Source organism: Opisthorchis viverrini (assembly GCF_000715545.1).
Source record: "Opisthorchis viverrini unplaced genomic scaffold opera_v5_114, whole genome shotgun sequence".
Taxonomy (NCBI): Eukaryota; Metazoa; Platyhelminthes; class Trematoda; order Opisthorchiida; family Opisthorchiidae; genus Opisthorchis; species Opisthorchis viverrini.
Genome location: NW_008751769.1, coordinates 594,560 through 611,110, shown reverse-complemented (window position 1 = coordinate 611,110; position 16,551 = coordinate 594,560). Strand labels below are relative to the sequence as shown.

The following is a 16,551-nucleotide window of genomic DNA, read 5'->3' as shown; positions in this document are numbered from 1 at the left end:
TTACAGGTGGGATAAAAATGAAACGAAATTTTGTTCATGGTCACACCACTCTCTTTTGAACGAGAGTGCTCTTGTCCTGGCGTAATTACTCCGGTGAGTCCACACCAAATGGAAGCACTGGACTCGAGCTTTGCTCTTATTAGAGCTTGTCAGCAGTGCCAATGGCTTTGCCGGGATTTGAACCCCAGACATCTGACATGCGATGCGAGTGTGTAACCACTACTCCACCAACGCACGTTAAACGCATCTGAATTTTCACGTCTGAACAGGCGAGCGTGTTCACATTTTAGCGATGTGGTTGGTGTGCCTGACGAAATTTGTTGCACAAGTAAGCGGTCTACGTTTAATGTAGTCAAGAAGTACCCGTCTCTGATCGGTTGAATTATAGTTATTTTGAGTCGGATGTTGACTAAATCCAAAAACAATTGTTGAGGAACTCAACAAAAGTTTCTCAATAGCTGAGACTCGCCCCAATGAAACGACTAATCTATACCCTCTTTTTGGTCCCGATTAGTGGCAGTTTTCTTTAATTAGACTTAATCGCAGCCACATAACGGTACACTCGTAAATGCTGAAAACACTTAGATGTTCCATCACTATACGTGGTTACTGACCTACATCAAGGATGGTACCGGTTACCTAAAAGCATGGCCAGAAAACTCTACTAACAGAATGCATTAGCGTGACAGTTTTAACAAGAGCCTACAACTATGTGATTTTTTCAAGTTGCTCTAGGGAAGCAGTGTTTCTCCCACAACAAAAATATTGTGATCACTGTTTATAATGAAAGATTGTTATCGATGGCGCCGCTCTTCAGGGTAGCTGAGTATATTGATAAAATCCTAAAATGTTCGCACTTTCGATGGATGAAATGGAAAATAATAGATCTTAATTTACTATCCCCACATTTTGAACGGCTCTTCCCAAAATTTGCTGAGAAACAAAAATGTAATTAATAAGATATTCAAAACTTCTTGCAGTAAACACCAAAAATCCTGCTATTCACTTGTTAGTCTGCAGGGTCATCCCCTGCGTTCTCGTTCTACTAATTATGATAATGGTGCAATGTAGCCAGTCTTAAAAGTTTGCGTGATGTTATCATGGAAGCTGCAATTATTTTTCCAACAAATTTAATCTGAAACAAACGCCGACTGCAAGAACATCGACCAACTGTAGCGATGCGACCCAACTGGACGTGTGATATCTGTTTGATGGCTAGCATCAGCGGCTGGGCCAAGTGGTTACGATCTACTTTTCTTTTCGAAATTAACCATACGCTTGTTGTTTGACAAAACGTGAACTCAAAGGCGAGTTGTTTCTACCAGAAGAATTTCTCCCACACAAGAGGTTATGTCTTTGCCATAGTGTCTACTAACAACATTCCAGTGGTAAATCTGATCAACAGCTCTGACTTATACACTCATCTGTATACCAGTTTGGTTTTGACAAGAGACTCACCTGGAACCTAGCTGAAACTCTTGTTTATGATAGTCATATTGTTACTATAGTGGTGAACTTCAAATTTTTAAATGTTTCTGACCTCCACATCGTGATGCAACGCAGCAGGTTGTTTCTCCCTCAGATATCTAGTCAGCCTAAATGTCCTACCTGAGTGCACCGAAGATTCGTTGTCTAGTGTGACGAACATCTACGCAAGCTTGTTGTCCCAAGCGGAAACACCATGTGTGGCCATTCGCTTTTGTTTGACTTACCCGTTGAACCGAGTAAAAATGGAGTTGACGATGCATTGCCTCATGCCACAGCTACCAAAAAAATCATTTTGGTGTTTTGATATGCTGGTAGTGAAGTGAACATGATCCATTTCTACAAAGTTGCCGCTAAATTTTTAGATAGTACCCGAAAAATGTTAGTTATTTACGATGGTTCCGTTAACAAACTCGAACCCTACAATGACTACCAAACATTCATTCGATGTTCATCGTATATAGAAAAATTTATCTCCACCTAAAATAGGAGTTCCTCAGACATTCTTCCGCTTAATTGTTATGCTTAGCTCCATTTTTCGTTTTGAAATTTTTTCAGTCATCTATTATCCCATGTCGCTAAGCGCATTTGTCACATGAGACGGCCAGAATTCTGTCCTGTAGGAACATACAACCTGATTTTTCCTCTCAGCTTACTAGCAGTACCCTCATGTTTGCCGGAAATCTCGGAGATATTATCCGACGGTAAAAGCCTACCCAACACTGTATCTCCGCTAGCTACCAGATTCACTGTTACAGGGGGGCAGTAACAGGTTTCTAATGACGCGGTACTCACGATTTCTCGCGTTTTATATCAAACATATCCCGTCCAGATTTAAACTCAGATTGTCACACCAAAATGACTAATTTGAGAGCACTCTCTAGCCGCAAAGTATTGTCCATATGTGACCACGAAACGAAAAAAAGAACCGTCGCGCGTGTGGTTCTATTCAATCCCATTCTATTATGGTAGCAAAATGGCTGTTTCGTCCCCAGTTTCTTGTTCAAAATGCCTTTTCTGTTAGCCATTCCATTCTTTGGATAGGATCATCTTCTAGTCATGGCTGCTTATGAGCTCTTTGCTTCCTGTTTAGGTTATCAGTCTTATGTTACGCTGAAGTTAATGGAACAACCGAGGCCATCTTCAGCTTCTGGTGCACAATGCATGCTGTTTAATAAATGTCGGATAAGGCAGGATAGAGCTTTTACTTCAAGTTTTTCAGTCCTGTAAGACATATATACATTGTTGGTCAACCTATACATGTTCCGCAGTTAGTTGTTAGATGACACCAACTGAAAAGTTACAGACTATTGGACAGGGAAACAAAACTCTCGACTCAAATGCGGACAAAGCAATTCCCCAAATAGCGTAATAAATTTCACTTTTCAATAGACGCGAAGCGGGTTTACGAGCTAACCGCATACTACCCGCACGCCACATCAGTAATATCCACCGTTACGTTGATAAATGGGAGAACTATCAATGTAGTTTCTGCTGTTTCAGATCTTCGAATGTTTCCTGCATAAGCTGAAAGCCGTCTTGTCCATGGAAGTATCTACATCGTGGGTTTGAATAAACTGTAACAACCAGCATTCATTTTCTTACATGTGTACCTAAGGGTGAGTTCTAGGGAAGAAGCTACCTAAAAACGAATAATTCTTTACACACGTTTGGCTCCAACGTTCATACTACTGGCGCTTAGCATTCTCGGCGAGTACATCTTCAGTCAGTTATGCATATAATATATTTTACCATCTGTAGTGTACACAATAATATAAACGCAATAGCAATGTCATATTTTAAATGGCGTACATAGATATATATATTACGCATTAGATGTATTAAAACATGATGCTGTATATTACACTACGCGTTACACTGTAAATTTCAGAAGGGCGGACATCGAGCAATTTCGACTTGCTCACACTATGCAACAGTCATACGGAATAGGGTGTATCGAGCAATTATATACTGACCTCTCTAAAATGACGGTCCTTCGCTGGAGAGTTACTGCATACATTTTTACAAAATCACAAACAATCGCGATTACACAGTTTGGAGCACAACTTTCAAACCAGTGAAACCAAGACTGGATGTATTCGATTCATTTCGTTCGCCCAACAAAGCTCAGACTAAATGATTCGACTTGTAATTTGTTATAATGCTCGGACCCAGTTTTGGACAAAGCGCCACGATGAGGCAACAACTTGTTTGTCAGTTCCTCCAAACGGATGGACATGATGACCAGACTATCGTTCTTTTCAGTCTTTCAGAACATTGAAAAGGCTGGCTAGTCAGATTTTCAGACTCGCTGAAGTAATTTTGACATCGTCACGGAGAAAAATTTTTTTGAAACTATGAAGTCAAGTACCTCGGAAATCTCAATACACGTCGCATTAGTCTCACATTTATGTGTGTATTCCTAAGTAGAATGGATGGTCGCAGAAGCTTCGGGGTTAAATATGTCACACAGATTTGCAATAAGAAGCTCAATGAAAATATTTTAATTTGGTGATATTCTAGGAGAGGCTATCAGACTAGTGAAATGTTCTTGGAATAATTAATAACTACGGACCATTCGCCCAATCAGCTTAAAAATAATACGTTCATTTTGATCGCGTGCTTGTCTCGTATTAGTTGGCATGGTAAACAGGGCTGTAGATTTTACTCTCTTTCTTTACATAATTCAGCGCAAAACCTATGTATAACAGGGTTACTTTCAACACGGTGGTTAATGGGGAACAGAATTCACGGCACTCTTGTAATGACCTGGATCAAAGGTCTCCACCGCGGAACACTGGTTGTTTTGGCCTGTTAATAAAGTAGCCTGTTTATTTAGGACATCTGACGGTTTGTGACTATTCTGTGTCCTCGGAAGTGCTCGCTCTTTTTGAAAGGCTCTTTTTTACAAAAGATTATTTGATGTATCGCCCAGACTTCAACTAGCGGACTGAGATGGAAAGTCCTTTCACGGTTCTTGTGAATTCCAGCTTATTTTACCAACCAAATACCTGCCTGCAGGGAGCATCAATGCCTTGTGTTTGTTTTTAAAAGATATAAACGGAGAACTTTGGAATTTTGTTTCAGCTGATGCCCAAGTGACCAGTGTTGATGGATGTCAAAGAACACACCTATCCTCAAACGAATGGGTCAGAATTAATGTTAGGCAGCTGAGTTATTGCGTTTTAATCACAGGGGTCTGCAAAAATGGGCTCTCTCTATCTTGTCAAGTACCGCCTTACCTACTTCACCAAGGAATTTGATTATAGCTTCATATGTGCTTTCAGCATGGCTCACTTTCCTGATTCGGCTCAGACGATTTCGTGTTTGGTGGCAACAATCGAAAGGACAAATGAGCTGCTCCGGCTTAGCTCAAGCACAACAGTAAAAGGTCAAGGTAGCTAACGCAAATGTTTTACCAATGACTGATCGGCCATGCCCAAATTTCGAAAACTCCCCAAATAAGTGAACGAATTCCTACACTGTACAACACTAATCCGACTTTTACCCACAAAATGTTTCATTGGACTGTCTCTTTTAGGCTAGACTTGAGTGAGCTATTCAGTAGTTACCGCCACTGATGGTAATTCCTCAGAACCGGAACACTACATTACCCTATAACAGTATTCTTGCCAATAAGGGATCTGTAGGGGAATTTGTTTGGCTCACTGTAGAGTGATAAAGATGGATTGATTCCATTATGTTCGCGCCCGTTTGCTGTCAGTGACCTGACTAGGGTTATAGCGCACCAAAACATTCTGAGATTCCCAAAGATAGTTGAAGCCACAGAGGAACCAGTTCACTGTACACTCCACAACCACATTCCGCCCGATCCACAATATGAGATGCTATACCTTTGAGTAGAGACAATTTACCCTCATGTCCTTCTATTTGTTATCATCGCCGACTGTCAGAGGTACGTTATTTTTCTCAACTTGGGAGTTGCATTTTCGAACGTTCAAGCCTGTGGTGAAATCCCCGATGCTAGTATGAGGGGAAGGTAAAAGAGATGTTTCAGCTTTTCGCTTGGTCTGATTTGCCGAAGTTAAAATTAAACTTCAAAATATCAGAGTACATTACCGCTTGTGGAACGAAACTGGGGAAAATTTGTTCCTGCAGTTGTGTTCTTGTTTGTAACGTTCTACTTTCATTACTTTCTGTCGTGGAACTAGCACTACAATTTTTCCCATAACTATCTGATGCGTGGATAGTAAATTTACTGAATAATATTGTTTATTTCCTGACTGCTTTTGCACTGTGTACAACTGGTGATTGCCAATTTAATCATGCACCCATAATTCATGCCAACGTATCCCGAAATGGCCGTGGTACTGCGCTCAGGTATAAAACCCCTGCAACCGTTTACGGAAGTTACAAAGTAACTTATCAACTAACTCCATCCTTTACTTGAATTGCACTTAAATGAACGGGGAAACTCGGATGGAACATACTGAGTATTCTTCGCAGCGCGGTCGATAAATCAATGTCTTACACGTAACAGAGTCAGTGTTTCTGAAGTTTCCTGCTCCATTCGTTTTTCCTTACAACGAGATGACCTTCATCATCGAATGCTTTACTAAATCGATTCCCAACATGAATTGATGAACAGTCCAACAAATTTTATTGGTAGTATGATGAGATCCGTGGATTTTAAATGACGAGTCGGTCTCATATGAAGTCAGTCTGTGCTGAAAAGCCTAGAAGCACTATACAGAAAAGGTATCCTTGCTTGGAATCATCAGCAGTGTTCACCTCGCCAAACTGCACAGTGTTTTTAACAAGTGACTGTTCTGAAAGCAGTTGGACACTTCATCTTTCGGACACAACTGGAGCATTACGAGTGACTCGCATTTACACGAGATCTAGTGCGTCAGCATCCCTTGGAGCGCGAGGAGCCTACGTTGTCACTTCTACTTTTAAATCTCCCGTAATCTGACATATGTCATGTAAACAGTGTCTCCTTGAAAATAAGCAAGTAAAAGAAATCTGACGAAGCACACTACTGTATGCTATTGTTTAGTGAACAACTACGTGCTTTTATTCCAGAAGTGAGGAATTCAAGACCGCATAAGATGGGCGGAAAAGAGATGCATGTGAAGGATATCAAGCCGGCGATCTCCCCCTTATGTGATGAGTGTATCGCCAATTAAAATACCGAAAATGTTGCCCAGAGTACGGTTTGTCCAGCTGACAATTGCACATCAGTCACCATACACCTAGCCAATGAACTAACAGCTAAATTCTCTAAGTGGACCCAAACCACGAGATCATGTGCCCCATATTTAACGTGCGAATATATATACATATATATTGTTGGTAGTGTGAGGAGATTTGGGATTTTTGTGGAGATTTCGTCCTGTAAGTGAAGCCAATCTATGCTGATAAGCCGAGAAGCACTGTACAGCTGTTTCACCCTTATTGGGAATCATCAGCAGTGCGCATCTCACGAAACTCCGGAGAGTCTCGAACCCGCGACCTCCCGGCTAGTAGTTTCAACACTTAACCGTTCGTGATTGAAAGATGAGCAGCGCCATATCCTGTCTAAGTGCGAGTTAGTCACACTGCTGATCGGGCACTCGTGGCCGAACGGTTGTGTTCAAACTACTACCCTGGAGGTCGCGGGTTCGAGACTCTCCGGAGTTTGGTGAGATGCGCACTGCTGATGATTCCCAATAAGGATGAAACAGCTGTACAGTGCTTCTCGGCTTTTCAGCATAGATTGGCTTCACTTACAGGACGAAATCTCCACAAAAATCCCAAATCTGTTCACACTATCAACAATATATATATACATATATACATATGGATATGAAAGTGCATTTTTTCATGTTTGCTTCAGCTGTCGATAATTCTTTCAGTATTCGTTGTATTCCTTGGTGCCATATCCACATTAGGACTTGGATAGCATATTATTGGTTGTTGGTAAACCATCGGTCGCCACCCGAGTCACATAAACGTTACCTGGACAACCGCATGTTATACATTTATACATTTGTATCAGCATGTCGAAAACTAATCTACCCGCGTACTAATAGTGCTTCCCCGGTAGTTGTTGAACGGTTTAAAAGATAACCGTCAAACTTCACGAACAGCCACTTGATCAAAAACGAATAGGCTTTATTTGATCTTTTCAGTCCCACTATGTTATGCAAGCATTGCCTAAAACCGTACGCAGACTTTCCTGATCCGTACCTCAATACATTTTGCGCAAATGCAGGCGAACACAAAGTTTCCAACCTCTTCCCTCCTCCAAAAAAACTGAACTCCATAAATTTGCTCTGCACGCTGTCGTGTACGAAAATCCCGAGAAATCGAATATGAACTGAGGTGGATATGCTCATCTTCGTCATTCGATTTTGCAATATAACCAAGTCGAGAAATTCGAATGTCCAAAATCTAGTCTTCTGTTGCACCCGACATATAAAAATCTACATTGATGAATAATTATTTTTCAGTTACCCACGCAGGCTCCGGTTCTAGGCATCTGGTTCTAGAAACCTTTTTCCTCAGTGTGCGACCTCATACTCACATGCTTAGCACAAATGAGCATGCCTCATATTGAGAGGTAATCGAAGAGCCGGAGTTGATTCATACCTTTACTAGCCACTTACACCACCGGTGATGGAGCGCAAGCGCTCCACAAAATCGAAAAGAGTACTTCTTCATTCTGATAGACTTTTCGTGACAACTGAAGGAAGGAGGAACGGAGTTTACAGCCATTCGCCTCAGCTGACTCCTCATTCGAAAACGGGAACCAGGTAAAATGCACTTTAGAAATCCTTGTATTTATTTCCTTCACACAGAAAAAACGCCGTTTTCCATAGTTTAGCTGGCGTTCGGTTACTTTGAAGTCTCCATGCTAATAAGTCAAGACTCCTGGTGGTAGCTGGTCCAATCGAGAAAATAATCAGCTTTCAGCATGTTTGTTTGACGCAGATTTAGTTCCGGAAATTCTCAGCTTTATGATTGCCTTCATCCCTTTCAACAAAGTTCCTACCCGGTTTATGGCGTATAGGGTTTTTGGTTTCTTGACTCGTGGGCCCATGATTTGGTCTTATGAGATGTACTGACTACTTTGTGGCTTACAGAGCTTGAGTCATCCGAAACTCACGAAGTGTCCCTGAATTTGGACTGCTCAGTATTAGGGATCCTTGACCGAAACTTTATAATGGTATGTGTTTAACTTAGTCCACGGCCAGATTGTTTCATTGACAACAATCTATCAGTCTACTTGTATTGCCATCCCATACAAAGGACTTAGACCTTATGGATACAAAACATAGGTGTCAGGCACTAGATTTGTTTAAAGCCAACTCAAGGGATTGACAAGAAATACGTCAAACTTGTTTCCATGGAAGAGAGTGACAGCATACCAGCCACAGACGGTCAAACACGAGTAGGCTGTATTGTCGAACGAATAAATGACGAGTGGCTGTCGATTGAGCACAATACTGAGAGGAGTGACTTTTGCAAGTAATAGAAATATCTTGAAACCGCAACCCCTATTGGTAGATGAAAGCAAGTCCAGGAACGCCCTGCATCATACTACACTGATCTTACCCAACGGTTACCAAGATGAGCCACGTGGAGGAAGTCGGGCAGTTCAGGAAGTCTGTCGTTAAAGCCAGCGTAACGGTGCAAACAATACAGAACTGAATCAGCGGACTCGATGGTACTGGCTGCAGAAGAGAAATACGAATCGGAATTTGCTTCTCGTCGCTACTGACGGTTCCCAATTAAAGCGTTGTGTGAAGTGGTTGCAAAATACCGAGCAGATACGGAAGCTATCGATAAGCCCAGAGAAAGGTGTTAAACGGCACTGTGAATATGCTGTCATATAATGGAGCTTAGCTTCTGCTTTACTCGCGATACCAATGGAATCCCTGTTCACCAAATACATATAATGGGGGATCTATTAACGGCCCGCTGATCCGTTGGCTGATTAAACAATATAGGGTGGTTTTCCTCATTGTTTTTATGCGAGGCCCCTTTTAGAACCCTGCTTTTTGTAATAGGGCTTTTTAAAATCAAAAGTTTTTTCATTACACCAAATCAAATTACTGGAATTTGAGCCAAAGTCTATTCTGAGCAAATGTATTTTTTCATATATCTGGAGAGAACCTTCCTTCCGTCCAGTAATATAGCACTTGCAAAGGGACGGTACTGCATCCTTTATCGGGACCATCACACAAGAAATCAATTTGATACCTCTATGACTACCTTCTTCAGGACGCTCAATGACCTGTTAGATGAGTAAACAAAGGAGCATCTACCAGCGAGTAACTGTAATAGAGGAAGGATTTAGATGGAACCTCTGAAAAATATGCTGTTAACAAAGCTTGGGACTTCACATCACACAGCTTCCTTACTGATAAGCCCGGCACCAGAAGGCTGTTCCAAAATTCCGTGAAGACAAACGTAAGAGATTTGGTATTCTTCGGTTAAAAACTCTCAGCTGGTGAGAGTTAGTATTTAACGAACCAACGTTGCTATATTTCTTACAACCCTCTATATGCTTGTCGGTAGCTTTCACATCTTTTCAATGTGTTGTGACGTCACTTCAAAAAACATTTCGACTGTGAACCGAGGACAGCTGCGTAGGGATAGTTCCGATTCGTTTCGCTATACGGTAGCAAGCACAGTTGTATACGCTGGTCTAGTTCTATGGTGTTTGCATCATTATGATGGCTGTAGTAACTAATTCTTAAACTTCATGGCTTCCGAGTTTCGTCACTCTGTCAAAACTGACCTGATTCGATCAAGAACGAATATGATCTGGTGGACAACGGCAGCAAAGTCTAAAAAATGGTACCATGTAAGCGGTCGACTCTAGTGAGCTGAATGAACCGGTTGTGCGTCGCAAAATTGAGCTTCATTTGAGAGGATAGCCCCATCAGTTGGGACACCAAGTGGAGCAGACGCCAATGGCATCAACACTTTACCAAAATGTTTGAAACAGTTCGAAACCAAACAGTTTCCAGATCATCTAGACTGCGAATTCGCTCCATTCTCGGAGGTGTTACTGAGTCTACCACTGACAACGTCCCGGATTTTCAAAAACACGAACAGTGCATCAGTGTTGCCACAAAACAGACTAATTGCGTCGGCACTGACATGAGCTCACTGGGCTATGAGTGAATGGGTCGTTGCGGGATTCGGAACGTCATACCGATGTAAATGTAGCATTTCTGAAGATGAATAGCAAATTGGAAGTTGAATTCACTATCTGGAAAATCTTATCCCAGATATTTTCCAGCTGAAGGACAGCATATTTGACGTTGGTTGGTGGTGGAACTGAAACACTACCACGTCGCCATTACTATTCAGTGCATTTCGCGTGAGACTCCAATAACTTGGAGTAGACCACGTTTCATAGACCTCTACTCCGACAATGTTTGCATTTTCCAGTTCACGTAGCTCACCCTTCAGGAAAAAACTCGAACAGTTCGAGGTGGCAATCGCTTTTGCCCAGCAATCTGAAGTGCATTATTGCTCATTCAGTGGTGCCACATTTAACCGGTCAACGTTTCCTGGCTTACTGCCCTCTTCCCTGGGACATTGTGTACTCATGATGAACACTAGCAGGTCTGTCTACTCCCACAGCTATACCCGTAGGTGTTATCTACCAGCTGAAGAGACTGGCTTAGTATGTGCGCTTCTCTAGCTACTCCAAAAACTCGGTTCTTGGTTGAGCACCTTGAACTGATTCTTAATTCACACTTTTCCACAGCTTCTATATGTATCCCTCACATTGTAAATATTCCATTTTCCTTTATATCTGATCTGGATTCTAATAAAAAGTTTTAACTTTTTATACTGCTAATGGTCTCTTTGATTTTCCTCTGGAGTTTAAAACACCACTCGTATCTTCAGCCACCAGTTCAGTTGGAGGTTTTTAGCGAATTTATTTGTGTTCTTTCATTGTTACCAAGTTTTCAGATAATGCACGGGACAGTCCGGAAAGACATCTGGAAGCACAACTTTTAAGCGTCATGTAAATGAATCTTCTTTCGTTTCCTTTAGTTAGTAACCGCTTTTTTATTACTTCGTATTGGACAGGTTCCCACGATCAGGGCTGTTAGCTACAATTAGTAGCCAGTTTTGAATCAGTTCAATCAATGAAGCGTAGGCTGGTCCCAATTGCTTTTTCAACGACCACAACATAGGTAGGTACTCTAAAGTGTCAATTTAATGTCACCTACACTACCGCAGTTGTTCCTCACCGGAATAATTTTATGAATTGACTGACCAAGTGTAATCTCTTTGGAAAACCCTCACCTGCTAACAACTTTCCAAATAAATAAAGGAAAATTTTCCTCTTTTGCGTAATTTTTACTGGGGAAATTCGTAACTCTGAAATCATACTTTCTCACCACGAAACCACATATCCTCATCTACGATGGGCCACACAGGGATTGCAATTTAACATCCTAAGCTGGATATATGGAAATCCCACTAAAATCTGTTATCACAAAACAACTCCTTAATATACCGTACTACAAACTTTAGAAAACATTTGACCAGTCTCTGGACAGTAGTTCATCATAGGCGTTCAGAGCTGACTGGCACAATGGGGTTTCTTCCAGTGATTCAGTTCCCCATAATGGAAAACTTACCACAAAGAACCGTCTCCTCGATCCTTTCAACTACGATTACTCTAATTTTGTTCACAGAGACAGACCAAGTAAGATTACATGTTGACGGATAATCGCAACCTTCAATTTTTTACACCATGTTCACATATCGTTGATGAGAGCGGAGTTGATTTGGCTAAACATAAGCAGGCTCAGATCTGTCAGATAGATAACGTGAGGAAGTAGGAATTTGGACTGCACCGATGTCAGTTATTAGAAATTCGTTTCCAGAACAAACTGTTTTCCGCAGCCTATGGGTTCTACACTGTTTCAGAATAGTAATCAAATAGTGTTACCATCAACCATTAATCATGCGATAGGATCGAGTCCATACTTCTATGGAAGGCAGGCCATTCAAGCAGGTGTAAACGTACATGGTTGTTTCACATTACACTGCATTTATATATACAATCGTTTGTTGCAATCAGAGCTATTCACCCTCCAAATACACTCTGGAGTACACTGACACAACAAACGATACTATCGAAACACGGCACGATGAAATCATCGAAATGGGGTTTAGGAGGATCTTCTCGGAGTTCTGCAATGTAACTCGTGGTTCAGTTATTCCATGACAGCATGTTTGAAATGGCCCTTGTGCCAGCTGTCTTACGCTAGCAATGATGGTTGTTAAGTTGAGCAAATGCCGCTGGATTCTTTGCTTATGCGTGTAACATTCTTTCAACATATATGTATCATCCGTGACAGGCACAAAATATCACTATTTTGGGGGAACGGTTGATCACTATAAGATTGGTTTGGCTTTTTCCCACGAGAGACAGTATTATAAGCGTGTGAACAGATCAACGAGATTTAAGGATGTGCGCCTACAAGTTACGGTAAGCGGGCTGTCTCTAGACAGATTATTACATCAAAACTAATCCAGAGTTCTAAGGTTCTTCCTAGCTGGGAACAAGCATACAGAGGTTTATTGACGCCAGTGGAACTGAACTTCACTTATGTTAGCTGCAGTTCCGGCTAATACCCGTGACTCCAGGATATAAATCAGGAAGTCATCAAATTAGCTGGCATTATAGGGCTAATGCATCACTTATATCTCCGGAGTCATCAGCTCAATTTTGGAACATGATTGTGCTGTAATACCTACTACCCACTACATGTTAGCTCCATGCATTAATGACCTCCCTCCCTTATATGTTTTCTTTGCAACAGATTTCCTTCTTCAGGAAAGGTGCGGTGCACATTTTCCGCTTTAGTATCAATGTATAGTACGAAGCATTGATGCGCTTTTGTCTCTGAAACATTTTTCGCCTCTTTTTGCGCTACTTACAGAAACAACAGGAACTTGTTTTCACACGTCCCTGCATTTGTTTTACAATAACAAAACTAACAAAAGAAGACGAGTCCCTGGTGTCCTTTCACGTGACATGTTCATTTCGAAAGCAGTCCCTGTGTTATCTGTTCTGAAAACACCTTGTAGTCAACAACGTTCTTCTTGATCACATATTGGGTTTTACTTCCGAGTTTCCATAAAAGACAGTTAACGGGGGTCGTATTGAATCCTGCGTTCCATCCTTTTGTCAGTAAACTACTGTAACACGTAAAGTATCATTTTCTTGTAAGACTGATAAGAAGTCTTTCTCACTAAATCAACTCTTACTGCAACGATGTCCAATTTGGCATATCCCGTTAAGCGATCACTGTTCGGTTGAGGGACAACAATAGTCTCCATTTAGAGAGTTGACATTCTAAAGACTTTCGCTGCCAGTCTTCGAAGGTCGGTTGATCCCTGAAGTCCATACCCCGGAGTTAATCACTCCTAAAACTAAAACGTTTGTATACTGTTTTTTTGTGGTTTTCATAAATAGATACCAAGTCGTAAGTTTCTTCTTTCTGTTGAGGCCACTGTAGTTTCCGTCTAGGTCGGTCTGAGTATTTTGAGGCCTTGTGTTCAGTTTTCTGTAGACTGCTTTTAGAACCGTCCATCGGCTCAGTTTATTCGTGGAGCTACTCAATTTTTATTGAATCCCAAGGACATTACTGCCCAAAGGATTATGAAATTCGACAGGTACGCCAAATATCCTGAAGGTTTAGTTTTGGTTCACACCGTACTATTGCATTCATAACATGAATTTAATATACGAAATACGCAATAAGAAACGCTTTTTGAATGAACCGGCTGTTTGACGTGGGGAACTAGCAAAGCGCTTCATAGAATGTTCACGTGACATCACCTGTTAAAGACGATAATCTCCAAACGAACGTTCAACGCACGTAGATCCTCGACTAGTCCCCCAGTCACGAATTTTTGTTTGAAGCTCTCTAACTGTGGATCTGCCATAACAAATGACTCCACAGCATGCGAATTATATGGCAACTCAACCGACAATAAATCAGATTTTGTCTGATAACCAAGCCGTTTTCCATCAGAATCCAGGCAAAGCTTATACACTTACTACAGGACACTTAAGTAATTAATCAGTGTTGACGAACGAGTTCAAAAATCATATCTTTTCGAACTGTCTGCAAAAAAATCTGGAGGTCAAACTCCATCATACCATTGGTGTTCCACACTTGAATTTACTCCAGTAGGCAGGCCTGCATTAGGGGGGGAGACTGAAGTAAATAAAACCGATTACTCCTGCTCAACTACTGGTTTCATATAGAGCAAAACATCATTGAAATATTTCTCCTGTTATATATTTCTCTCTCGTTTCTGTTCACAAATTAGACAAACAGGGAAATATTCAGCCACAACCTCTCCGGTGGATCACTTACCTAGTTGTGCATGGTAAAATGGCACACTCTTACTTTAGGTCATATTTTGTACGCTCGTGAGCACGATATTCCATCGTTGTTTCAACTTCATCCTCACTATTTTCCGTATCCCATGGTTTGGACAAGTTTCAATATTTTATAAAACCAACAACATTATTTTCTCCAAACAGCTCACTAAATTTGAAAAGATCTACGTTAACTACGTTCACAGCTTCTCAGGCAGAGTATATAGCTACGAATCTGCTTATAAGGTACTTGTTTCAAAGATCACGCATTGATTCATTTCAAGCAGCCGCTTGGGTCGTGAATCAGTTTACTTCTTTCTCATCTTGGTAAAAAGCCATAGTATGTATTGCTTACTTGTCTCAGGAATCTTATTCCCATGAACTTTGTTCATGACTGTGACAAATTATTTTTCAGACAACATTGTGGACTCGTTCTAGAGGCAAGTGAAAATCGATAAAATGAGACCGAGATATTTGCATCAAAGCCGTCTCTTACTTCGGGGCGCTTAACATATGATTATGCAGTGAATCACTCCGACCCACCACATTTCCGTCCAACACCGCTTGAGTATCGTCGTTACATATATGACAGTCCTTTCATATCCATGCCTGTTCGGACATAAAAGTCTATTTGACAGTTGTACCTTTGAAGTAGAATTATTCAATTTCTGTTTAGCTTCGTGAACAAGGGCGGCCCTTGGTGGTACTCGCCAAGGCCATACTTTACGGGCGGTAAAATGATTTTTTCAACAAGTATGCTGAAAATTAGATAACATTTTGCAGTCAAATTAAACAGGAGAAATCATTTGCTGAAAAATATTGGAAGGTAAGCATTAGAAATAATAAGATCGTCGCAAGTCATCGGCTTCTTTCCGACATTCTTCATACGTCTTTCTCTTTTTGATTAAGCTCTTCGGCTGTGTTCAATCAATTCGCCTTAAAGGCGAACCAATCTAGTGTGAACTGTTTCAAGAGTGAATAGATCTTCTAAAAACTTTTAGAAGCAGAACACAGCGTAATGAAGTATTATGTTCTGATCCATTCGGTTGCAGTGGGCAACTAAAGGTTTTCTACAATCATTAAATTTTGTCCAGTTTAATTGGGATTTTGACCATGACAAAAGAAGACTGACTGGGATCAAAAGATTAGATGCAGACTGGGATTAAGTGCTGCAAGATAATTGTGGACAATTGTCCGATTAAAAGAGCTGGACATACCAACAACCAATTAAAAGTGCTCAAAAACATCCTAAGTGTGCTTTACTTTACGTGAAGACAGTATAGTCAAACTTGCTTGTGGCATAGCTTATTCACCACCGAATTTATAAAAGTCAATCTCTATTAGCTGGGATTTTCACTGGGGTGGACTTTGTGGTTGGGAAAATAGTTAGTTAAACTGGCCTATATTTAGGTGAATCCACTAAAGTGACTTGCGTTAAGTACATACACATAAAACTGAGTGCTGATTGCTTGATGTTTGATGTGGAATTTTACAAAGGCATGGTTCAAACTGTCATTATCAGCTGAGCTTGCGCGTTGCTATGCTCACCAAATATTGTTATGCATTTTTGTTGCCATCTTCACTGCAGAATCACTCGGATAGGATTGCACTTCATCAGTGGGATGAGCACATTTATGAACACCTTGAGCAGTTTCTAATTTGGTCTGCCGTGGTTTTGGACAAGAATC

General features: G+C 41.0%; 1 protein-coding gene across 1 annotated transcript; it reads right to left on the bottom strand.

Moving 5' to 3' along the window:
• On the bottom strand, positions 1-5,242 carry T265_13861 (hypothetical protein; the record flags this gene model as incomplete). Its single annotated transcript, XM_009170904.1, is given in 3 exon segments — positions 1-192; positions 198-409; positions 5,155-5,242. Coding segments are annotated over 3 exon segments (492 nt in total).
• Positions 5,243-16,551: the final 11,309 nt, after the last annotated feature.